This window comes from Rhodofomes roseus (genome assembly GCF_022264815.1).
Source record: "Rhodofomes roseus strain CIRM-BRFM 1785 chromosome Unknown C8Q71scaffold_36, whole genome shotgun sequence".
Classification (NCBI taxonomy): Eukaryota; Fungi; Basidiomycota; class Agaricomycetes; order Polyporales; family Fomitopsidaceae; genus Rhodofomes; species Rhodofomes roseus.
In genome coordinates, this window is record NW_025952992.1 from 10,259 (window position 1) to 34,481 (window position 24,223).

The 24,223-nt window shown below is 51.4% G+C and overlaps 4 protein-coding genes across 4 annotated transcripts; 3 read left to right on the forward strand and 1 right to left on the reverse strand.

The window, feature by feature from the left end:
* Positions 1–1,411: 1,411 nt before the first annotated feature.
* C8Q71DRAFT_887797 (uncharacterized protein) lies at positions 1,412–2,547 on the forward strand (the record flags this gene model as incomplete). The annotated part of the gene is made up of 4 exons (XM_047928599.1): positions 1,412–1,487; positions 1,626–1,858; positions 1,925–2,167; positions 2,220–2,547. 4 exons carry the CDS (start codon positions 1,412–1,414, stop codon positions 2,409–2,411), a joined length of 744 nt encoding a protein of 247 aa, XP_047773068.1. The 3' UTR covers positions 2,412–2,547.
* Positions 2,548–2,816: 269 nt separating this feature from the next.
* Positions 2,817–3,373, forward strand: C8Q71DRAFT_727901 (uncharacterized protein; the record flags this gene model as incomplete). Its single annotated transcript, XM_047921905.1, has 4 exons — positions 2,817–2,885; positions 2,968–3,134; positions 3,189–3,286; positions 3,336–3,373. The coding sequence occupies 4 exons, from the start codon at positions 2,817–2,819 to the stop codon at positions 3,371–3,373; spliced, it is 372 nt and encodes a 123-aa protein (XP_047773069.1).
* A 12,181-nt stretch (positions 3,374–15,554) lies between these two features.
* Positions 15,555–23,003, forward strand: C8Q71DRAFT_789217 (uncharacterized protein). The gene is made up of 30 exons (XM_047925251.1): positions 15,555–15,741; positions 15,797–16,016; positions 16,064–16,815; positions 16,869–17,458; positions 17,509–17,916; positions 17,968–18,068; positions 18,118–18,304; positions 18,354–18,430; positions 18,480–18,627; positions 18,675–18,842; positions 18,899–19,003; positions 19,057–19,256; positions 19,309–19,504; positions 19,558–19,704; positions 19,757–20,182; positions 20,231–20,341; positions 20,394–20,543; positions 20,594–20,687; positions 20,747–20,887; positions 20,940–20,971; positions 21,020–21,113; positions 21,165–21,329; positions 21,379–21,460; positions 21,516–21,651; positions 21,701–21,878; positions 21,931–22,070; positions 22,122–22,389; positions 22,438–22,540; positions 22,593–22,743; positions 22,793–23,003. The coding sequence occupies exons 1-30, from the start codon at positions 15,585–15,587 to the stop codon at positions 22,850–22,852; spliced, it is 5,787 nt and encodes a 1,928-aa protein (XP_047773070.1). The 5' UTR covers positions 15,555–15,584; the 3' UTR covers positions 22,853–23,003.
* Positions 22,946–24,188, reverse strand: C8Q71DRAFT_911697 (CRAL/TRIO domain-containing protein; the record flags this gene model as incomplete). Its single annotated transcript, XM_047929141.1, has 5 exons — positions 22,946–23,307; positions 23,362–23,620; positions 23,665–23,759; positions 23,807–23,978; positions 24,025–24,188. The coding sequence occupies 5 exons, from the start codon at positions 24,186–24,188 to the stop codon at positions 23,053–23,055; spliced, it is 945 nt and encodes a 314-aa protein (XP_047773071.1). The 3' UTR covers positions 22,946–23,052.
* Positions 24,189–24,223: the final 35 nt, after the last annotated feature.

Here is a 24,223-nt window from a genome sequence, read left to right on the forward strand (position 1 = left end):
TAGGTTCCAATCTCTGGCCGGTCCCTTTATTTCCATATGGGTAAACACCGGCCCCTTGTTAGTGACACTTGTGGGTGTTCCCCATTGTCAGCCGGTCCATTCAAAACAAGACCAGCCAGTCAGCTAAAAATGGGCATCTCAGGCGCCGGCCGTTGGGTTTCCGTTAGTGACGGTGGATGTTACGCGATGGGTAGGAGCGGGACAACGATGAAGGCGATAGCCAATACGAAAACAAACTTCTACTGAAGACGCTGCCTTTAACAAGGACTTACTCTCGTCTAGAGTCTGGATCCGTCGGGGCGTTCGAGAGGACTAGCCGTGCTGGCTTCCTCAAAGGCTCCTGGTTGGTCGGGCCTATCCGAGCTTGGTCGTCACCTGCCGCTAAGGCGTAGGGGAAGTGGGCAAGCGAAGGAGATAGGATTCAAGAGTTAACCAGGTCGAACGTGAAGTTCGACCGCTACTGTACAACGAGTTTAAATACACGAGATAGTGCGATCAGCACGGAGAGATACGTAAGCAGATCACTGGGGCAGTGTCTGGTAGCGTATGGTACAGAGGCGGGCCACGGCTACAGGTAGCCGCCCGAGATAGATAATCACCGCACGGGGTGATGAGGATAGTACGAATGATGCAGATCGTGCTGATGAGATGCGAAAGGACTAACCGTTCCGTAACAGCGGAAATGTATGTTGGCTGTACCATTAATAACGTGAAAATCCTCTGAATAGGCTCGACATGGTCCGAGGCTGCTGTCGCTGCCTTTGTGATGGGAGTGGCGGGATGCATTCAACTGACCGGCTAACACTACTCTGAGAGCGTGACCTGCTCTCGGTGTATGGGTGATGACAGGGCTGTGTGGTCAACTGGCGACGATCTGGCCCAATACTAGAACCAATGTCATGAGGCTCAGAAGGTTGCAGATCAAGGACAGCCTGATTCCAAGACGCCAGTGAAGAACCACTGGCAGATGCTGTGAAGGGAGGAGGATCAACATCTACAGTCCGGACTCTGACAAGAATGCCACAACTCACCTGCAGCCTGAGGTTGCCACAAGTCATATGAGTTGGGGCTCGGGTATGAAGTTCCAATGTGGGGTGTATTGAATGTTACGTGGACTGGTGTAGTATAGTTTGCTGATGGTGCGGCAAACACCTGAGGTTGGTTCTGATACTGAGTGGCAGACTACAGTAATGGGCTACTTAGTGTCTGCGGACATCACACCAAAAGCCCACTAACCTGACAGTCCATTGCAAATTGGTTGTATTGCTCCTGACCCGGCTAAGCCTGTTGGACAGCCTCTTGTATATCCCTTGGGCCCACGCCAAACATGCTGGCACCTTGCCAGCCCGGGTCATGGTATCCGCTGAATTCGACTTTGGGGGGAGCATCGTTACTGTATGCATTCACCGCCATGTCAGCAAATGTGCACCCGAAGAGTGTTGTTGCCGAGCACAGATCCGGAAACCATCCCGCCAGAATGCCATCGGGTACGTGATCAGTCCACTGTGTGTGTAGTCAACTCAGCAAGGAAGTGGCAGGCCAAGCAACACCGCAGAATGTTGAAGAGGACAACTTGGTGTCATCTGAACATCGTCCACAACTGTCAAAGTTGAACTGAATGCCAGGCCCATTGCTCAAAGAGTTCCAGAAGGCGTATATTCCAGGGATTAAGAAGGGAATTGGATCAATCATCATGGTCACCCTGGCTTTCCCCACTGAGGATGAGATCCCACAGCTTGTCAAAGCTGTTGTCTGGAAGGCAACCCAGAATGACCTTCATAGCGACCTCATTGTAGTGCATGTGCACGGGACACTTGTAGATTATGATGCAGCCAATGATAATGTTCTGCACACAAAGGTAAATTTCCATTGCCGCACTGTGGCTCTGATGAATGCTATATCATGCTAATTCTGTTGTTTGTAGGCTAAGCAGATGATCGGCACGTTCCGTGGTATCTTCAAGTCAACGGCAGCCACTCTATTCCCCGTAACTCACAAGGTCCACCTTGTCCCTCCCAAGATGTTGTCACTCGTTGAACAAGATCTTGGCGAGCTTGGGCTTGAGCACGATGCGGCTTGCACAAGCAGGCAAGAGTGGGCGATGACAGCTATTGATTCAACTTTACAAACAACACCACTCCTCCACGAGTTGAGTCAACAAAACCAGGTATGACCTGATTTGGTGAAGCCGTTGCCTGTACTGAACAAATTTGGCATAGGGAACCATTACAGGGGCTTACGAGAGTGGTGGGCTCATTCCAGCAATCCTCAATGCAGTCTACTTCCAGAGACCCAGTGGCTTAGGCCGTGTTTGCCCTGATTTATTCATGGACGGCATACCAAACGAAGGAATGGCGGTTGCAGCCATGGCTGCACTCTGCAGTGCAGAGGAATTTGCTTCAGACTGTTGAACAAGGAGTGAAAAGGGAGTGGCTAGTGTGAAGGCAACACTTAACAGAGTACAAGACCAGTTAAGGACAGCAGTCAATGGAGGGCTTGCAAGGTCTCAAGAGACTGAGAGGGAAGACTCAGCAGGCGTAAGACAAGAGAGACCGATGCATTACAGGGGCATCCAACCCAGTATATATACACATGAGGAGTCATCACATGATCGTACAGTAAGCGTAAGTAAGCATCATGTGTAAGCCTGTAGCAGGATGAGTAAGGCGTACACATGTTGTGTCATGATGATGCAATATGGCACTATAGATAGAACGTGCTGGAAGGCACTGGAAAGGACTGGACAGGCCTAGATCAATGATGTGAAGTGATGTGAAGTGATGTGATCAAGGAATGATCTGGAATATGATGGAACCATGTGGAATGTTCCATACAGGTCTAGAACAAGTCATGTGCTACAGGTCTGGATCAAGTCCATCAAGAATGTACATAATATGTAGCAATGAAGAACATAAGTTCATAATGGGTAAGGATAAGTCCTATCCCGTGTGATAACACCTGAAATAGTTGAAGTTCAACACGGACAGCGTGCACACCTCGAAGAACTTCACTACTGACTCGTATAAGCGTAAGGCTGGTTTGGTTGCAACCCATATCAAGGGCCTGAAAGCAGCCGACACCAACATTGGTGCACCCTTCAGATGCTTTAATTCAAACATTGTGCATGCTGGGAGGTAAGTGCATCATTATTGTTTGTTCACGTGTTCTGATTCACGTTATTTGTTCAGCATATGGGCAAAACTGCCATGGGCGGGTCAGCCCGCACTGGTGGAGTTTGATGTTGAAGTAAGCGTTGGCAAGGCGTGGGAACAAGCAAAAGAAGCGAGTGAGCGGCAAAAACACAATGGTATTGGAGCAGTTTGTCTCGTCCTCAGGGCGGGAAGGCAAACGTGCGAAGGGTAAATACAGGTGATTGCACCACAATATATGTAATTTAATTGATGAGGCAGGTACATTAAGGGGAACAGTGGGTACAGTAGCATTGCGCTACATCACAGCACATCGGCACGTCGGCATTTGGGCACGCGCTCGGCCATATGTTCCAACATTCATGTCATGGTATGACACGGAGGCCCTTGTTAGGGATAGAGGCTTGATAGCCTCAGAGCGCACAGAAACTCATTAGAAGTGTTTACTTACTGAGTGGCTGCATCAGTGAAGGTTTGTTATGTGCTTATCTTATTCTCCTTATCTTTCCTTTATTCCACTAAATGGACATCAATGTAGCACTTTCATTGTTTTATTACCAAGGTATTGATTACCGATGTTTTTATGCTTTAGAAGCACTTGTTACTGTATCTACTAAATGGACTATTACCGAGTTTCTAGTGTGTTCTTACTCATTATGACCAGATGCTTTCAGTACTGATACAAGAGCTATTGTATGCTTGGTAAATGGTGATTATTACCGATCAATTACCGAGTTATCATGGTTTTGTATCGGCATTACGATCCCTGAGGTACGAAGGAATCGTTCTTATGACTGGAGGGGATGAAACGCCTTACAGTGGCGCCCGATTTGGAAGGAGTCCACGTGACTTTTTGAGGCCCAGATAAGCAAAGATAAGTAACTGATACTAATGTCCATTAGTGGGACCTAAAATTTGAAACTCCCAGACGACGCGACTTGCACCAACAGATACAAATAAATGCTGTGGCTGGCTGCTCTGTCCTGGGGTGAGGGCCCATGAAACACCTTCCAGTGGTGCCCAATATGGCAACTGGTGGCTTTCATCATGCGACTTACAGGCTGGCTGGCTGCTGTGGCCTGCCAGCGCTCACACTGTATACAGTCAATTAGTAAGTAATCATAGTAGACATAGTATGCCCATCTGATAGCCATCCGTTCAAAGAGGATACAGTAATATTCCTAAGCACTTACAGTGGCTGGTTGGGCTGGAAAGCGCAAAACAAAAAAATCTACATGTGCCTTTGCATAAGTCAAAGCACCTGTGTCTGCTCCAGATACTCACTGAATCATCAGGACAGTGACCTCATGCAGTTGAATGACTTTGTATGTGTCAGTTGCTTCTGTGATACAGCAAAGATGAGCAATATTGGGCAATTTGAACACTAGTGAGCATATTATTGCTGATGTGTCATGTCTATCACTGACCTGTGTCATTGATGATGACCAACTGTACCTGTTAAGCTTCTTATTATATTATCAGGATTTTGCACATTTTTACAAGCTCATAACAAGCCCATTTGCCCTGTATCAGCTATGGTTTCCTTATTGGGCAGGTTGCCTACTACTTATGGCAATACACAGAACAGCACACTTATAGACCTCATCTGGGCCCCTCTGACTAAACACTGCATGTATGATACATGCTTAGCATCTGTGGGAGTATGTGTGCTACACAGACAGTGACTAGAGCCTAATGTATTGCTTCTGTAAGCACTGGGCTGATGATTCAGCAACCAATGTAGATGTATTGAAGGTGTAACATGAGATAGAGTCTTCCTTCTCAATTGGAGCCTTTCAATTCATTGTCTATGCTTTTGATAATATTCACTGATTTCTCCGCATTTGTTTAGATCTGTACAAGCTAGTTTAAGAGAAGTAAAAGGCTTGCATCGCTTACTAAGCGCCCATTAAGCGCCCGTGTGCCGTTCGGAGTTGCATCCACCTGGAAATTCCAGGCGGATGCAACTCCGTGCGGCAGGGGAGAGATGCCGATTGGCTGATAAGCCCATTTCCTTGCCCTGTTAAGGCAGGCCTGCCGATGTTTGGGCTGAGTTTGAAATTCAGCTGCAAGACCATTAGTAGCATGGTTACTGTGCTACTATAGGCCAATAAAATCCGTAAAATCTTCAAAATATTATGCCTTATAGCCCTCATACTATAGAGTCTATTGCTAGTCTTACCTTCTCATGCAGTTCAGTACACAGGGCACAATTTACAAAATAAGAAATCACACAAATGCCTCAGTGACATGCTTGTGGTCCTTTGTGCCTGGTAAATGATCTTGAAGAATGCAATTGTATGCCTATAAGCACCTGAGACCTGCTATTTGGAGCATCTTTGTGTCCTGTAGTGTACATTACAATCTACTTGCTGCTGTTTCTGATATAAGCCCCACCCTTGTAGATGCAGAGGCACATGTGAGTTTTTTTCTTTTGCATTTTGTGGCTTCACTAGCCATTGTATATGCATAGCATTCACACAATATATCCTCTGAATGAAGGGCTTTCAGGAGGGTATAGTATGCTTGTATCATTTGTTACTGATGTGTACTTTGAAGGCTTGTAATGATTCAGGCTACATTGTGCAATAAGTGCTCAATAAGCGCCCATGCCATGTGAGATTCACTCGTTGACAGGTCAAAATTTTGACCTGTCAACAAGTCATCTTGCAGTGTAGTCTCCCAGACTCTGTTGCAAACTAAACTGCTGCAAAAAGTAATTGTCCTTAATAGGATTCACCATTCTCAGCCACAAGTTGAAATGAATCCAAAAGACCTCGAAATATTCATGCTAGTAGTCCTCATACTATAGACTCTATAATGGTTATCAGTTTGCTGTAGTGTCCATTACTCATGCCACAATATGCAAAACAAAAAGTGCACAAGTTGTCATGGTTTTCTTTACTTTGTGCAAATGATTCAAATAAATAACACAGCATATCCACATTTTTAGACCCACTGGATAGTGAAGTTGTATCATTGCTAGACTGCTGAATCAAAATGCAAAACTGGGAGATTGGATCCAGGGCAACTTTCATTAGACATACAGTTCATGAGGTTCCTTAGATAATATCTATGCAGGATAGCAATGTCACTCCCTTAGCATACTGCTACTTTTGGTCAAAACTGCCCTTTTGAGTGTTACTGCTCTTCCATGGCCATGATAAAATCAAAAATACCCCAAAAATCCACAATGGTATGTGTCATATCATAGATCTGATCTTGGGTATCACTTTACCATGTAGCTTGAGGGACTTCCGACTAAATTTGGTTTCTCTCCCACTTATCTGATTCATATAACCAAATAAAATACTCACAGACATTCCATCAAAGTATCTGGCTACTATGTTGGGCAGAAGGATTTCCCTGTGAGTTGGTGGTTTGCTATCTGATCTGAGCTCAATAATCATTACAAAATTGGGGCATGCTTGACAATTGTTGTGGTGTTGCTTCACAACAGTGACAGCTTCTTTGCAAGTCATATGACTGTGTTTGCTGCCCAATCCAATATTCAAGCTGACTACTACAGTGCTGCTCATGTAATGTCTTGTAAATTATTGGTTGAAATGACTGACAATGGCTATATAGTGCTGTACCCATATTGACAAGTTGAAATTTGTCAACTACTTCATGCTGCCCACATTTTTGTTGTGGCAACACCTCTATGTAGCATCCAATGAAAACCATTGAGTGATCACTGACTTCACTACAGGGATTCCAGCAGCTATTTGTGTTGTACCAGGCAAAATGAAGCATACTTACATGTTGGATCAATACTATATAGGTACTACCACCAGAATACATCTCCACATTCCTATTCTGTCCAACCTATGCCTATATCACCACATAAAGGGTCACTCAGCATTGTGTACTTTATGCCAATGTGCATGCCATCACTCAAAATCAAAAAAGAATTGATGGGTAGAGAAATGAGAACACTGGCTCAGTAGGGGAAGTCACAAATACATGTTCCTGAGGCAGATGACCTTGGAGCTCAAGCAAGGAAACCACATTGTTTTTCCATTAGCAAGTGGCTACATCTGTTGAATGTTTTTAATGTGTATTCTATGTCTGTCTATCTTTTCTGTCAGAATTTCACTTGTCATCATTGCATGCTTTTGTTGTACTATTACCAATATATGTGCACACTGACATTTCAATGCTTTGAAGCACTTAACAATGCATATACTATCTGGACTATTATTGTGACTATTTCCCAATCTCCCAATCTCTACTGTGTTCCTGCTCATTCCAGTTATCATAGGATCCTTCAGTACTGATGTAATCGCTGTTGTATGCTTGGTAAATGATGATTATACTAATCAATTACTAATTTATAATGGTATACTCCATTTTGGTAACCATGTCACCAAGCATTATCAGGGGTTTCACAACCTCTTACCACTTTGAATAGCTCAGAGATCTTTGTCACTGAGATTCATGTCCCTATTGACAGGGTGATTGATTTTGTAATCAGCTGTCTACAATTTAAGCAGAAATATGACAGACTGGAACTCAAAGATGGCAGAGAAATTAAGAGAATATGTTTATTGACATCATCACTCACACTGGGCAGTTCTCTTATGACATCTGTTTGATCATAATGGTTGGTCACAACATACATATGAAAGCCATTAATTGTTGATTTTACTGTAGCAATCAGTGACTGATAAACACATCATAAGTCAACCTCCCTGTACTCTAGATATGTCAGGCATACACTTAAATAATGAAACCATATGCCTGAGCCTAAGGGGCAATCATATGCAACTCAACTGTTCTGACACCATGTTGGCATGCCTATGCACCCTCTAAAATGTGATTCCACATGTGACACTATCATCACTGTTCATGACACCAATCAGCAATAGCATCTGCTGAAATGGAGTGACTACTTGCAATGAATGCTGCTAGATATATGACTGACTCACTTGTGCATTCATTACAATCATGTAATTCATTTTGGATAATACTTGTCAGCTACCATGCACCCAACAGCATCACAGGCACAATTATAAGATGGACTGAGGACCAAAATTGTGCAATAATCAAAACAGAGGTTAGAGAACATATAAGTGGTGAGGAGTGAGAAATGATTACCAAAGCAATGTTCTAGCCATAGGCAAGGCATTTGAACTCACAATTCTGTGGACCCATGTAGATTAAATGATGGATGATGGGCTCAATAGTTGTTGGTATGTAGATGGTACCATGTCTGTAGGGAAGCCTGGATGTGTAAGTTCAATCATGAAGAAGAATAGTGGGGTTATCAAGGCATGCACAAGTCAAAATCCAGAGTGAGAGATATGTAAGATTGAATGTCTGGAGCTGAGGAGGTAGTGTTACAGATGTGACACTACTAGACATGTTGCCTGCTTGCTCTGAGATTTCAAACTGAAGGGATCGTATTGCCAGACATGGCCCACTCCCCAGCAAGTACCTTCCGGACGATTATTCCGGAATTCCTTGTTGTTTAGTCTTCGCCACATCTAGGGGTTCAATGGCTCTCAATCCATGCCCCATGGGCTTCACGCATAGCGTTGCCAATGCTGCTGCTGACCGAGAGGCTGGAGGGTCCGGAAGGAATGGGGACGGAGGGAACATTCGTAACGCAAGCCCTTCGCTCAACTGACCCCATGTAGTCGTCCGTAGCACCTTCTGTAACCGTGTGCTTGGCTTAGTTGGAATGTATTTGGCCCATTTGTGTTCTGTTCCCCAAGTCCGTACTTCTCGGGGATGCCTTGCGCTGTACCGCCGTCCCATTTCTCGCCCTGACATGTTCATATGTTGTCGATTCCGTGTGTAGACTGTGGGCCATGCCCACAGCAGGTTGGTATAATCAGTTTTCGTGCTATACTGAGCATGCAGACAGTGTTACAATGCTGTCAATATATCGGAGTGTAGGGCTCAATAATATTGTCCTTACTGAATGTACTTTGTTGAAATCAGTTTCAATTTGTATTACTTAGTCTAGTATGCATTTCTGATGACGCCGAAGACGTGAATTGGTGCTGAAATACCCAGTGGACAATCACAGCTGCTTACGACCATAGTTGTTTTTCCAATGATCAGTAGGTGGTAAGAGCTTTACAGAGTGATTAGTCAAGATTTCATATACTGTAAGTAGTAGCCTTCAACTACATTTTGCGCTCTCATCACGATGTGACGCATTCCCCAAGGCCGTTCCGCAAGAGTGTTCCCGGAATGTGTTTCCGGAACATACCTCCCAGTCGATCGGACGTTCTCCAGTTCTTGGATCCAGCGTAGGTAGACCTGCCCTAAACCTAGCCAGTATATATAGTGTAAGAGCTGTACAGCCGTCAGAGACTCAGTCGATGGTAGAACACGACTAAGATTGATGTACCTGTACAGCCGTCAGAGACTGCACAGTACGTATCGTAAGTGTATCGCTCGGAGACGTAAGTAATGGCTTGTAGCTCACCTCAGTCGATGGTAGAACACGACTGAGGGAAAAGAAGAGAGGGGACGAGACGAACGAACCATCCCCGGCGGGGTGTCACGTGCTATGTGGCTGAGGAGAGATCGGGATCGGGGAAACGTCCTCAACACTCCTCCTCGACGCGAACTGGGAGGAAACGCGACGAAAAGATAGAACGAAGTGATGAGGGACGTGTGTGTGAAGGTATCGCGTGTATAGTAATGTATCGTGAAGATTGAGATAAAAGAATGAATGGGAAACGTAAAAAGACCGTGTGTGAAAACGAAAGTAGACCATATGATGAACGTATAGTACACTCCTCCTATCTTGGAGACTCCTCCTCGCTGACTGTCTTCAGGCCCATGCGAGCCCGCAGTGTCAGGAATTGCTTGCGTTCAAGCAGCTTCGTGAACGCGTCGGCTACATTGAGATGACCCGGGACGTGTTGCAGGGCAAGCTTCTTGGCCGCGACGACCTCCCGTAAGTAGTGCCACTTGATGTCGATGTGCTTCACCCATGCGTGGAACGTAGAGTCGGTGGATAAGCACATGGCGCTTGTGCTGTCTACTCGCATGATAGAGGCGACTGGTTGGGTAAGGCCGATGCCGTCGAGGAGGAAGCGCAGCCATACAGCTTCTTTGGCTGACTCGCAGGATGCGATGTATTCGGCTTCCGTGGTCGACATAGACACAGTCGGTTGCTTGCGCGCAGCCCAAGATACGATTCCAGAGCCCAAGTTCCAGCAGTATCCGCCAACGGACCGACGGGTGTCATAGCATCCAGCGTGACTCGCGTCGGCATATCCGTTGAGGTTGGCCGCGTCAGCTCCTCCAAGCACCAGACGTAGATTGCGCGTACCCTTCAGATATCGAACGACCCGTTTAGCCGCGTCCCAGTAGATTGAACCGTAACAGTCGAGGAACTGGCTCAGCTGTTGTACGGCAAGCGCAATGTCGGGGCGAGTGCCTATCGCAAGGTACATGAGGCATCCGACTAGGGAACGGTATGGTAGACGCGATGCGCGGTCCTTCTCGTCTTGTGTCTTGGGAGCATGCGTCGTGCGAGACAGTCGAAGTCCTGCGTCCATGGGCGTTGACATGGGTGCACAATCAAGCCCGTCCATACGGAATTCCTTCACGATCTTGTCAATCAGTGCCGTCTGAGACAGAGCAACGGAACGGCTGGCCCGGTCGCGGTCAATCTGGATCCCGATGCAAAAGCGCGCCTCACCAAGGTCCGCTATGGCCCATTTGCGCCGCAACTCATCTTTGAACTCCTCCTTGGCCGCAGACGAGCTAGCCGTCAACAGGAAGTCATCGACATGGACGCCGGTGAGAACGGTGCCGCGGTCGTTGGTCCTGTAGTAAATGCAATGCTCGCAAGAGAGACGCGTGAAACCGATGCTCAACATGTATTCGTTGAGAGTATCGTTCCACATTTGGCCTCCCTGCTTAGTGCCGTAGATCCCGCGGACGAGCTCCCAGACCCAGCTTTCCTTACCGGGCTCCTCGAAACCTTTAGGCTGCTCCATATAGAGGTGCTCGTCCTCGGGCAGGATGCCGTGTAGGAAGGCGGTCTTCACATCCAGTTGCTCGATCTCCCAGCCCAATGACGAGGCGACATGGAGTAGGACACGGAATGACTCCATGCGCATGGTGGGCGACGACGTGCGGTTGTAGTCAAGCCCGTATACCTGCTGGAAACCCTTAGCGCACCAACGGGACTTGAAGCGTACCGGCTCGCCCTTCTCGTTCCGCTTCAGACGGAACACGGGCTTGCCTTTCAGAATGCGCCATCCAGCCGGAACTGCGGAGCGGGGAATCAGCTTGTACACCCCAAGGTCCTTGATCGACTTGAACTCGTCTTGGAGGGACGCCGTCCACTGCTCTTTGAACGGGCCGGCCATGGCCTCGTCCAAGGTAGCGAAGTTGCCAGGGTATTTGACGTCGAGCGGGATGACCTCGGAGGCAGCCAGAGCGGCGAGGTAGTCCTCAACGACAGGCTCGACAATGGGGGGAGGATTGTCGACAATGAACACCGGAGGCACAGGAGGTTCAGCGAGCACAGCAGGGGATGCAACAGCAGGCATCGGGACAGGATCAGCGTCGGGTACCGGGACAGGAGCTGGAATTCCCGAAGCAACCGAGGGACGCTGGGAACGAGAGCGAATGTTGTCCAAAGTGCGCTGCAGATGCGACGCGAAGGGTAAGCCGTCAGCTTCGGCACGACGCTGGGAAGGGATGGGAAGGCGTGAAGAGCGACGCAAGGGAGCAGGAGGGTCAGGAGCCGGCGCGACATGAGGAGCAGCAGGCGGGTCAAGAGCCGGCGTGACATGCGAAGCAGCAGGCGGGGCCGGGGGAGGAAGCAACTCCTCCGGCCGAGGAGCATCCGTGCCAGCCAACGATGGGACGCCCGGAGCCACGGGGTCGTCATCAGGCATAGGCAACGGGACAGGAGGTACAGCCTGCAGAGGCGGCACGGGCAGGGGCACGGACTGGGCACCGACAGCGGGCGTGTGAGTCTCGTGCGATTCAATGAAGGCTACGTGGAATGAGTTGACGACCTTGTGAGTGCCACGATGGTAGCACCGGTACGTCTTCGAGTTCTCACCGTAGCCGATGAGCACACACTCCACCGAGCGCTCGTACAGCTTCGGATTGTGGCGATTCTGGATCAACACCGTGACGAAGGCCCGGCACCCGATTTCCCGCAGATGGGAGAGGTCCGGCTTACGCCCATACCACATCTCATAAGGGGTGACTCCGGCAGGGAGCGACCGAGACGGCGTACGAATCATGAGGTAGTTAGCGGTGAGAAGGAAGTCGTCCCAACGGTTAGCGGGCACAGACGCGGCAAGGCGCATGGCCCGTGCGCGATCCATCAACGTGCAGTGCAATCGTTCGACACGCCCATTCTGAGCGGATGTATGCGGGGCGGTCAAACGGAGGGTGATGCCGCGCCGACCAAGGAAGGCCTTGAAGTCATTGGAAAGGAGCTCGCCGTTGTCAATCTGGACAGCGCCGATGCGCTCGCCGGCTTCGGCTTCAACGATGTTGGCCCAGGCCTCAAAGCAAGCTTTGGCAGCGTCCTTCGAGGGTATAGGCAAGGCCCACAATCGTGACGAGAAATCGTTGATTATATCTAACGAGTACACGTTGCCCGATGCGGAACAAACATCCATAGCCCCTTGCAAGTCGACATACAATAGCCCCAACTTCCTCTGAGCCCGCTCACCAACCTGCACCTTGGGAACCGCTGATCTCGTCTGTTTGCCGAGTATGCAGTGTTCACATTTGGTCGGTGCGGGGGACAGGGAGATAGGCATACCTTTTACAGAGTGAAGCCGGGCCATGTTGTGGACGGTGCGATGGTTGACGTGACCGAGGCGACGATGCCAGGTGTCCAGAGTGGGCGTGCGTGTCGTCACGTAGACATGTTCGGTAAGCGGAGGCGTACTGTTGAGCGAGTAGAGTCGCCGAGAGGTGAGAGTACCGGTGGCAACAAGAGCGCCGCCCGGCTTGGTGATCTGCACTTCCTTGCCTTCGAAGTGAACCGCGTAACGTGCCTGAGAGTTGCACAGTGCAGAGATGCTGATCAATCGGACCGTCGCCTGAGGCACATAGAGTACGTCGTCCAGGACCACGGAGGAACCCCGACCGACGTGTAGGCGTACTTTACCGACGCCATAGGCATAGATGACCGAGCCATTGATGCCGCGTATACCGCGAGGAGCGATGGGCCGAAGGTCGTAGAAGTTGCACTTGTTAGGTGACAGATGAGATGACGCCCCAGAGTCAAAGACAAAAGGTTCGGTGCCGGCAGTGGGGACACGACGGGCAGCGACGAGCACCACGGTGATGTGGTAGGCAAGAGGGTCAACAGCAGTGCGCAAGTGGGAAGACCAGTTGAGCGACACTTTGTCCTCAGACGTCATTCTGACCAGCGCGTTGTACTCGATGACATCAGCAGGGGTAGCGACATCAGCCAGCCAGTTGGGAGGGACGTCGCCGGCGATATTAGCACAGTCCTTGCTGTCCGAAGCAGATGGAGAGGGTTCCCCGCTGACGAAGTAGGCGCGGCCGGCAGCCTTGTCCAGGATAACAGTGCGACCACTCTGATTGACTTGACAGACCAGCGCTGAGGACGTACCGGACGTGGCAGACGAAGACGCTGCCGGCCCCTTCACCTTGTCACAACGTGCCTTCTTAGCGGCCATATACTCGTCCCTTTTTCCAAACATGCCGCCGCCCGGAGCGAAGCAGGTAGCCGCGAGGTGACCGTTCGGGTTTGGACATCCGGGATTGGTGCATACACGGGGCGTGAACTTCGGTTTGCCCTTGCTGGTGGCAACGAGTGCGTCGGAGGTGGTACCGGAGGTAACCGCATTCCCGTCGATGATGCGCTGCTCCATGTCGAGGCGCTTGATGATGTCGGCTGACGAGTAGGGAGCTGCCGCAGAGCTGGCTGCCAGGGAGGTCGCGACCTGCGACTGAAGATGCTGAAGGTGCCCGCCCATCGCGTTCATCATGGCGATGATGGTGAGCACCTCTTTGGTCGGCAGGCCGATGCGGAAGATGCGTTGGACGGTCTCCCTGATGCGCATGGTGGTGACGGCGAAACATTCGGGGGCAACGTACCGGCATGCAAAGAGTTCCTGCAGCAACACAGACTGAGCATAAGCTCCCGGCTCCTTCTCGTGACGCAGGCACAGCGCGGCCCACAGTTCGGATGCGAGCGAGTAGTCCTCCATGAAGACCTGCTCCTCCCGGACCGCCTTCAGTCCCAGAAAGGCAACCGCCGCCGCGTTGTTATTGTCGAAGTTGAATGCCGACGACTGGTCGACAGCTGGGTCGGGGCAGACAATGGTGCCGGTGAGGTATGGCCACAGGTGGCACATCTTCGCATGGCGTTCCACGTACGCCTTCCATTCGAACCAGTTGTTCTTCGCGCGGTCGAGGATGACGCCGCTGGATTCGTTGTAGAGGGACGACGGGATCGAGATTATGGAGATCGTGCGATGCGAGGAGATCGACGCTGGGGCCATCTTCGGTTTAGCCGGTGCCTTGGGACTGGACAAAGGTGTATTAGTCATTAGGGCCTCGAGGGGTGACTATATGCGTGTGTATGCGCGCGTATATGGACGCAACAACGTTCTAATGTCTTCTGCGGACTCGTAACAAGCTCTTGGTTACTGGTGCGGGGTTCAAAGACACCGACCAGGGCTCATAACCTGTAAGAGCTGTACAGCCGTCAGAGACTCAGTTGATGGTAGAACACGACTAAGATTGATGTACCTGTACAGCCGTCATATAGTGCCCTGTACGCTGCCTAGCACTCCAGCTTGTCCTCTTGGAGTTGCTAGGTAAGCACTTCACGTTGTACTAAGTAGAGTGCAATGTACCTAACTTGGAGTTGCTAGCATTGCGTTTGACGCTGTTAGACTTGTATTGACCTCAGTCTACAACCAAGAGGTAACAAGTCTTGTTTGTTTGTTCTGTTCTGAGTCATGTCGGACCTAGCTCCGCAACACGGTGAGCGGCTGGTCCCAGGACTTCAAGACAAGTAGACCGCCGGAGAAGGTACCGAGAGGAGGAGTAGGATTTGGACCTTTTGTTGTCATCATTACCCCAGACCTGTTGCCCTGCTTTGACACACCCTATGCTGCCCTACACCGTTGCCTGCCCATTACTACATAAGCCTCATGACATCACCCCGAACCCCCCACCATCGACTTGCCTACTGTACTTAGTATAGTAGGACCGCGTGTCTTAGCACGTCTGTTTGCTTGTTGCGGTATATAAATGCTGAGTTCATCATCATCATATGGGCTTGACGGAGCGAGAGGCGTTTCCTGATGAGGTAGCCGGCCAAAAGTACCTTCACGGGAAATCCCGAGGCGCCACCAATTGAGCGCTTAGCGTGTGGCCCGATCCGGAGCGCGTCGGTAGACGCCTCCAACTCCTCGTCTAAGTACATTGTACAACACCCCCGCGTACATGGACGGCAATGGCTGGTACTCGTATCCTGCTACATCCCAACAGTCACATCCCTCTCCTATGTCTCACGGGCGTCGCCCCGCGACTAGCTCTGTTCAAGGCGCTCATAGCTTGCTAGGCGTGTACCCTGTCGGTTCCGCTACGCCCTCATCGCAAGGTCCGTAGGGCTCAATACTGGCGCAAATATCGTATATATGCTGAGCGTTACATAGTTACCAGGCACCTCAGCCAACTATCACTGTATGCTGCACCACCTTCCTATATGCAGCCTCATGTGTATCGAACACCGGGAGCCTATTCTCACCTCCCGACCTCTTCGGACTACGTTTACGAACTCGGCCATGTGGCTTCTCCTCCACCAAGTCAGCCCGACAGGAGATACTGGGAAGATACGAGAAACGAGGCTGTGAGACAGTTAGGGGAGCAGGGGTTGTACGTGTGCTCTGACCTTGCCATTCCGTTGGTACTGACCTGCGTAGTGGGAACTCGTATCAGGTTGCACAGAGTCCGTGGTCATTCCCGTACCAGCAAGCCTCAAGCTACCAGACATCGGCTTTCGCCCATTCTGTGCTGCAGCATTCGTTGCCTTCGTCTGCTTATCCGACGCCTCCTCCCCCTGGCATTCGATCGTCGTCGTCATCTCTGGCAAATGCACTGGGTCCTGTAGCGCTGATGCCCTCAAGAGTCATCTATAAAGCAGAAGAATCCGCAGATTACTTCAACAACTTTGTCGCCCAGTCCGCTGTGTCCGTTCATCCGCAGCCTGCGCACAGTCGCGTTGTATCACCACCACGTCCAGCGACCTCCCAGCCAGATAGTCCTGACCCTCTCTCGTTAACGCCCGGTAGTCAAACTCCACGGAAGCGTAAAAGTATCCATTACTTGGCGACGCCCACCCCGAAGCGACGCCCGGCAGGAGACGACTCTGGATCTTCTCGAGAATTATCCGGCAATCAACAGCCCACCAAGCTGGTTGGTCCGTCTACTCCCAAGGCAAGGCTGCAAGCATACGTCGACATTCCTTCCCGTCGTCCATACGTGGAGAACCCCGTTCGGCCAAAAGCCCCCACTACCCCCACAACGGGCAAGAGGAAACGTCAAGCCGACGACGACTCAGACCTTGGCGGCTTCGGCTCGGTCGATGAAGGCTCGCTTTCAACAGATACATATACCAATAGAAGCGGTGCGCGGTCATCCGCCAGAAAGGCAACCGGCGAGCGTGATGGTAGAGGTTAGTCGAGCTTGTATGGCACGCTCGCTTGTTGCTTAACGTGCCTTCGCTAGCCCCACTCGAGAGATTCGTCTCCTTACTGGAGGATCTCTTCGAAGCTGAGGACTCGCTGTCTCCGGATACATACCCCAAGGACCTGCCGGAAGAGTTCTTTTCTCGCTACACAACGGACTGCGCCCACCCGCTTCTTCATTCGAAGATAATGCAGAAGTTGTTGAAATACATTGCCCAGATCGCTCGGCCGCCGAGCCGTTCAAAGTTGTCTGGAAGAGACGACAACGCTCATGCGACTAAGGGTCGTATGACAGACGTGGACATGGCGGCTCTTGCCAGACTCCTCAAGATGCTAGAACGGAGCGTGCGATCGGGACACGACATCAATCCGTTCGAGACAACTTCTTCGCAGGGCAGCCCCACAAAGCACCAGGGCAGGGATCGCGCACCGCAGATGGACGAATTGCAGTCAACCCCTCGATCATCTACCGGTCATGCCACTGCAGTCTCTGACGACGCGTCTGACAACGGTATCTCAACAGAGGCTGACACTATAGTTCTGGACCGGTCGTTGGACGTTGCCCGCGATAGCATCCTGGCAGCTAACTGCTGCATCGCGCTACTAAGCAGCGACAGACTTCCTAAACAAGTGAGATTTATCGTATTTTGTCGTGCTTACTACCTAACCAATCTTCTCAGTTATATTCAGAGGAGCTCATCAACGCTTGCTTCAGTGCCGTGAAGAACCAGCTAGAGATGATCGTCTATCCATTCGTCGAGAGCACAGAGGAACCACAGTCGCACTCGTTGCGGCACGTGATGCATCCGTCTTCCCGGGGCAGCAATTGCCGTCGTCAACTAGCCGAACTGTTCCAAACACTCGAGGCCTCTATTCCACGGATTAACGAGCTCGTGGATGCCGATCGATTAGCCATGTCTGAAGGGATCATCATCCAGGTCGTCTATATCGCCATCGGCCCTTTTTTTGTCGCCGAAAATGGCGGCGATGGCGAGGGAAAAGGCAAGAAGGAGAACATAGTACTGAATACGTTGGGCTCCAGTGCCATGAGGGGACTTAGATTGGATGCTTTGGCATTGATTCGAAGTGTGAGTCCTTGTAACGTCAATGCCATACAGGAACCCTCATGCTCCGTCTAGGTCTTTGCTAAACATGAGGAGCAACGAAGCTGGATCATTGAAGAGATTTTGACGTCGTTAATCAAGCTGTCTGATAGCAAGCAGAAAGCGGGCCAGTTCCGGTATTCCGTCACTTATATTGCGTTATGACAACTATTGAGCACGGTGTAGGCTCCGTGACGGTCGATCAATCCGAACGGTCTCCGCTTTACTTCTACAGCTCATCCAGACCTCCGTCCACGACGTCAGGATTGATGCACAAGCGATGCACAAGTCTCGAGAGATCTCGACCTCTCAGCGCCAAGGAGACTCATTCTCGAGGGATGAGACCACCTTTTTGACCGCACACGAGACGGAGGTGAGTCTCCACCGCAGCAGCAGATCACCAGGCATTGACGTTTTCACAGCAGCTGCGTCTGTATGTGTCTGGATTGGAATCGGCTACGAAAGCTGCAAAGACAATTGTCGTCTTCCTTACTCAACGGTACTACTTCTCCACACCTTTTGAGCGAAGTGAGTTGACCATACTTCAGATCAGGCAAAAGTAAAGCCACGAAGAATTCTAATGAAGCCGAGTATCGTGTCATCTTCGACAATCTGATCTCCGACTTGTTGTGTGTCTTGTTCTGGCCTGAGTGGCCTGCGGCCAGCTTGCTTCTCAGCATCATTTGCAAATACATGGTATTGTCCCGAGTTCGTTGTATTACTAGTTGGCTCAACTCCCTTAGGTGACATCCCTAGACGACGTGAAGACCGCCTCGCAGACAGACAACCAGGCATTGAAGACCCTGGCACTCGATCATCTGGGTATCATTGCTGCGCGTCTACGTGCAGCTGGCTCTCAAATGCATAGCAGCCGGAGTGCCACCGCTCAGAGATTACGGCCTGTAGATGAAGTGAGATCGAGTCGGGCAACGTTCTCTCGTTGTATCACTGAATGCTTCCGCCGTAGCTCCTGTCGAATTGTAGCATCAAGGGGTTGCGCGCGCTGATCTCGGCTCATCGGGATCTCGCGTCCTATCTTTGTAGAAAATCCGGCGATGACCAGTCATACGAAGTGAGATATCCTCGCAACATGTGTAGAATTGTTGTTGATCCTCTTTCGTTCAGAGTGCCCGTGAGCTCGCAGCTGTCATCTGGGGCCAAGAGCTTTCAACAGCTTTGCAACATTGCGCTTCGGTGCTGGTTGACGGATGTGACGAGGAGCACAATCCCCAAGCACGAGGCAATACCATGGATTTTGGGTCGTACCTGAAGGATGCTCTTCATAGCATATGGGAAGACGACGTCAGCGATGTATTTGAGATGGGGTACGTCGATCTCAAGGGACCACGTCAAGTGTTCTAACACTCACTCGTGCAGAGGCTCACAAGACGACGTGCATCGCATGCATCGGTTGTGCGAAGAGATCGGCACTATCCAGACTTTCAAGAACTCGTTCACTCCCATCTTGAATGCTGTACTGAAGGCGCTCGACGCACCGCCCGTCTTCATGCGGACTAAGGCGCTGAAAGCGTTAGGTCAAATCGTCACAAGCGATCCCAGCATTCTTTCATTTGTGAGTCGCGACAATCCTGATTTCCACTTCAGTTGATGTCACCTTTGAGCTAGCCAAACGTCCGCCGTGCAATCGAGAGCCATCTTCTCGACAGCTCTTCGGCAGTCCGGGATGCTGCCGTTGAACTGATAGGGAAGTATATGATTGAGTCCCCTGAATTCGCGGCGGACTACTTCCAAAAGATTGCCGAACGTATCGCGGTGCGTTTACGAGGGCTTGTGCTCACGGATCCTGCTTACATTGTGGACCCAGGACACAGGGCTTGGTGTACGCAAACGCGTCATTAGGCTCCTGAAGTCGTATTACTCGGTCACCCCAGAACGTCCGCGACGTATCGAGATATGCGTCAAGATAGTCCTTCGTATGCTTGACGAGGACGACACAGTCAAGGAACTCGCTGTCAAGACAATGGAAGAGCTTTGGTTTGGATCGATACCGCAGAGGAGTAAGAACAGTTCCGCGCATGCAACAGAACCAACGGAATTGCAATCCAAAGCGGCAATAATCATGGGCGTGGCTGGCTATTTCAAGGATCGCCAGTCACCTCTGGAGGACATGCTGCACGATATCATGAAAGACAAGGACAGTGCAGATACATCCCTGGTTCACAGTAGATATGCCGAGATCTGTGGTATTCTGATTGACGGGCTCGTCGATGCGTCCGACTTGCCTGACTTCGTGCGTCCATATCCATTGCACCGTAGGGCATATCTGACTTTCGCGCAGACTGTGGTGAACTGCATACGCACCATTCATCTCTTTGCATCGGCGTATCCAGCCGTGCTTTCTGGGTTCAACGCTGCTACACTGCTGCCTTACTTGAAGAATGCTACGACAGTATGCCTCTTGACTATCTCTCAGGTGCTATGTAAGCTGACCGTTCGAGCAGCCCGAGGAGCAGATGACTTCTGACTATTTGCTGCGTATCTTCCGTGTCACAATACCATACATGTCGAAGGCTGCTCTGAAGTTCGGTCAAGACTTGCAATTGGCGCTGCAGCCCATGATCATCAGGCCGTCCTCTACATCTGGTCTTCTGGTAAGGATGCTCTATCTAGTCGCTGATGGGTTTCTCAGATCCATCAATAGGGCTTGCAAGAGACTGTCGCCTGTATGTGTGCCATCGTCGAGCATATCACGCATGACTTTGGTCGACTAGTCGCTCTTTTGCGATCATGCAACGGCAAGTCCTTCCAATTCGTGCCTCGCGTCAACTAATGATGATCGGTCTGATCTGTTCAGGTCGACTACAACAGGCTCTATCGAAGTCGGGTACCCAGCCGATCACTGGTCCTGAGCAACGTGCTTTGTCGATCTTGTTATTCATTGTATCGCTGCTGTGTGAGCATTGTTCATTCGACCGGTTACGAGCAGAACGAGAAGGTGCGTTAGTAGTTCGTTTGAGTCATGGGGCCTTCACTTACAGGGTGAACAGACCTTCGGGCGGAGATCGACACTATCTCGAAGGTAGTGTGTCTAGTACGGAGGGATTCGCTTTTACTGATAGTCCCAAAGGGACCAATCACCGATCATGTGTACAACAGCTTGCTCAAACTGTACCATAAACACAACGATGCGGGTTTGCGGGCTCGTATTCTGCAATGTCTTGGTATGATCCACTGACGACGTATTGCTTGCCGAGTTCTAAGCCAATTGTCAGGGTTCCTCTTTCGTGCGCAGCCTGCGCTGATGACGGCAGAACCGTCGGCTGCTGTTATGGATGCTATATTCTCCTCCCCCGAAGAAGAGGGCCGAGCCCGCCTTCTGAAGATTCTGCAAGACTTCCTAGTTTCCGAAGCTGCAAAACACGCTGCAAGAGAGAAAGGTGCGCGCTACGAAATGTCATGGGCATACCAGATATCGACCTCCCTTAGCCAACTCGCGTGTCAAATCAGCCACTGCTACTGTCAACATGGAAGAACTTGTGGGCAATACGGACGGCTTTGCCGAGTCTGGGTAAGCACCCTGGGTTGGCCGTCGCTCGAAAGCACTGACTTTTGCTATATGTCAGCGTGAGCTCAGCTATCGTACAGCGTTACTTGGATCCTATTCTGCAGGCCGCACTATCACCTACCGCAACGATACAGCTAGCAGCTGTGGATATCCTGAGTTTCACCATTAAGCAAGGTCTTGCGCATCCACTCCAGGTAATATCGGACGATTAACACGAAGGCTCGATGCTGACCTGAGGTATAGTCATTCCCCGTGATTGTGGCACTGGAGACGAGCCCCAACACTTCCCTTAGTGGACGCGCCAGTGCGCTTCACAGTATACTTCACGGTAAACATACGTCGCTGCTGAACACTCGCTTTGTCGTGAGTGCCAGGGCGTCGTTCGACTATCAGAAGAAGCTACATCCAGGGCAAGTACGAGGTAAGCAAACATGCGAGTCAGGAAAGTAGACATCGAGTTCAATCTCTACCAGGGTACCGTATGGCGCCCGGTCAGACTGCCCTGCTGCATCGGTGGTATTCTCTCGTCCGTGAGAAGCGAGCGACGAGGCAAGACTTCCTGAAATCGCTGGTCAAGGTGTTCGATGTGGAGGCCACTGCAAAGACTACGCAGGTGCGTGATGCGCTGATTCTGCCAGACTTGTCCAGTTGACAGGCTGAGCAGGACGATGCTGACTTCATACGATACATGGCTGAGAACTTTGCTGCGTTCGAGTACAAGACGCACGAGGAGGTGTTGACAGTGCTGAAGTACCTGACAGCGGTGCTTTCCACGGCCGGCATGCAGCTCGTCGAGACGTTGTCACCGTCCCACCTCCTCGCCCAACTCCGTGCGCCGACATCGGCACAGGACCAGGACCAGGACCAGCATATGGCAGATGCTTCCATGGGACCGCCGCCCAGCAACGCCGCGACGTCCGCAGCCGCGATCTGTGAGTCGTCATGTACTATGTATGAAGGCGATGGCTGATCGCTTGTAGCCAACATGGAGGACGCCCTTCCCTTGATGCGGACCGCAGTCATCGTCGCCATGATCATGTTGCTCAAAGCGTATCTGAAGGGCATGTACGGGATATCTGAGGAGTAAGCGCGTCAGACTTCCAAACTAGACGTAGTAGCTAATCAAGGGATCAAGGAAATGTGCCAAATGGGTGGTCGGGAAGAAGAGCGCCGCTGGCGACAAGGCCGCGACGCGTCGGCATGAACGACCGCTGATCTGGGATCGCTTGCCATTTGCTACGGCACCGATCCTGACCAGTGCGGACGCCGAGTCGCAACGGACTAGGGTGCGTCATCTGCTCCATGTCCTCCTCCATGTACTGACGGTTCTTCTAGTTCCTGGAGATATGGAATGAAGATGGACTGACTGCTGAACCTGAGGACGACTTCGTGTAATGCATATTGATGCTCTGTACGCTATTGCCGCTGTTTTCTTGCCCTGCTATTCATACTCACAGCTCGTACTGCTGTTAATGTTCTTCTATCATTATATGCTTCTTGTTCTCTCCACTGCACGCATATGCTTCTTGTTCTCTCCACTGCACGCGATATGTACATTTCCGTAGTCCACCAAGAACATATGCATGAACGCTCTACTACTTGGGAGGCGCGTCCGGTGGGACCGGGGGTTTCCTGACCTCGCCGTCCACGAACTCGACTGGGCCCTTGGGCATAGTTCCGATCACGTTCTTGGTATCCTCGTCAAGGGAGGGTTCGTCCTCAAACTTCCAGTCGAGCTCGCCTCCGTAAGGACGCGGAAGGTTCTGTGGGTCGATGAGGGTGCGCAGGACGGGTCCCGGATCCTTACCGAGGACGTGTACTTTGCGCTGCGTGCCCTCGTCAAAGACGGGCTAGAAGACGTGTCCAGTATCCTGGCTATGCAGCAGACAAGTGGGGCGGCGCACCTTCACCCAGCTCCAGACAGTGGGGAAGAACGACGGCGAGTTGACGACCGCGATGGTGCTCAGCGTCTCGGGGTAGTTTGCCGTCGCGAGCGCAGAGGCCTCCTGCAGGTGGCCGCGGAGGCTCCAGATCGCACCGAGGGAGACGTTCTCGAGGTCGATGATCGTGGTGACGGATGAGATGGGTGTGGGGGAGGTGGCATGCGGTAGATGGGAGCAGAGGCGGAGGACGAAGCGGGTCATCGTCTCGTAGAGGGCCACACTGCGGGGGTAAGCGGGGCGCATGGCAGAGCAGAGCAGACTCACATGCGCTGGTAGCGGCGCGGGGGTGGTACGGCGTCCAGCTCGGACTTGATAGGTGCGAGGGAAGCTAGGCGGTAGACGTACACCGGGAGGCCATTCTGAAGCACGTCAGGAGACAATAAGTGTTTATGAGATGGAGACACACCCTGTCGCGACGGCCTGTCCAGCGAGGGTAGAACCTGCGCGTGGACTCGAATTCGTCGGGGTCAAAGGTCGCATATAGCCAGGTGACGCGGTGCTGCTTGCGCCATGCCTCGGCGTCCTGGAACTGTTTGAGCGCCTTGTTCGGGTCGAAGCGGCGTGCCCGCAGAAAGCGGCTGAGGGGGGGTGAGAGGGGGGTGGAGGGCGACGGAGGCGACTCACAGGAGAGTGGGGTCGTCGTGGGACGCGGGGGCGGTGCCGGCGGGGGGCGAGTAGAGGCGGGCGCTGCTGAGGACGTCCTTGAAGCTGGCAAAGGCGCGCTCCTGGTCGGGGGCGAGGTGGCCGAGGTGGCCTGCGAGGACGTCGGGGACGACGGCGGCGGCCATGGGAGAGGCGGCGGCGGGGCGGGCGACGGGAGGGC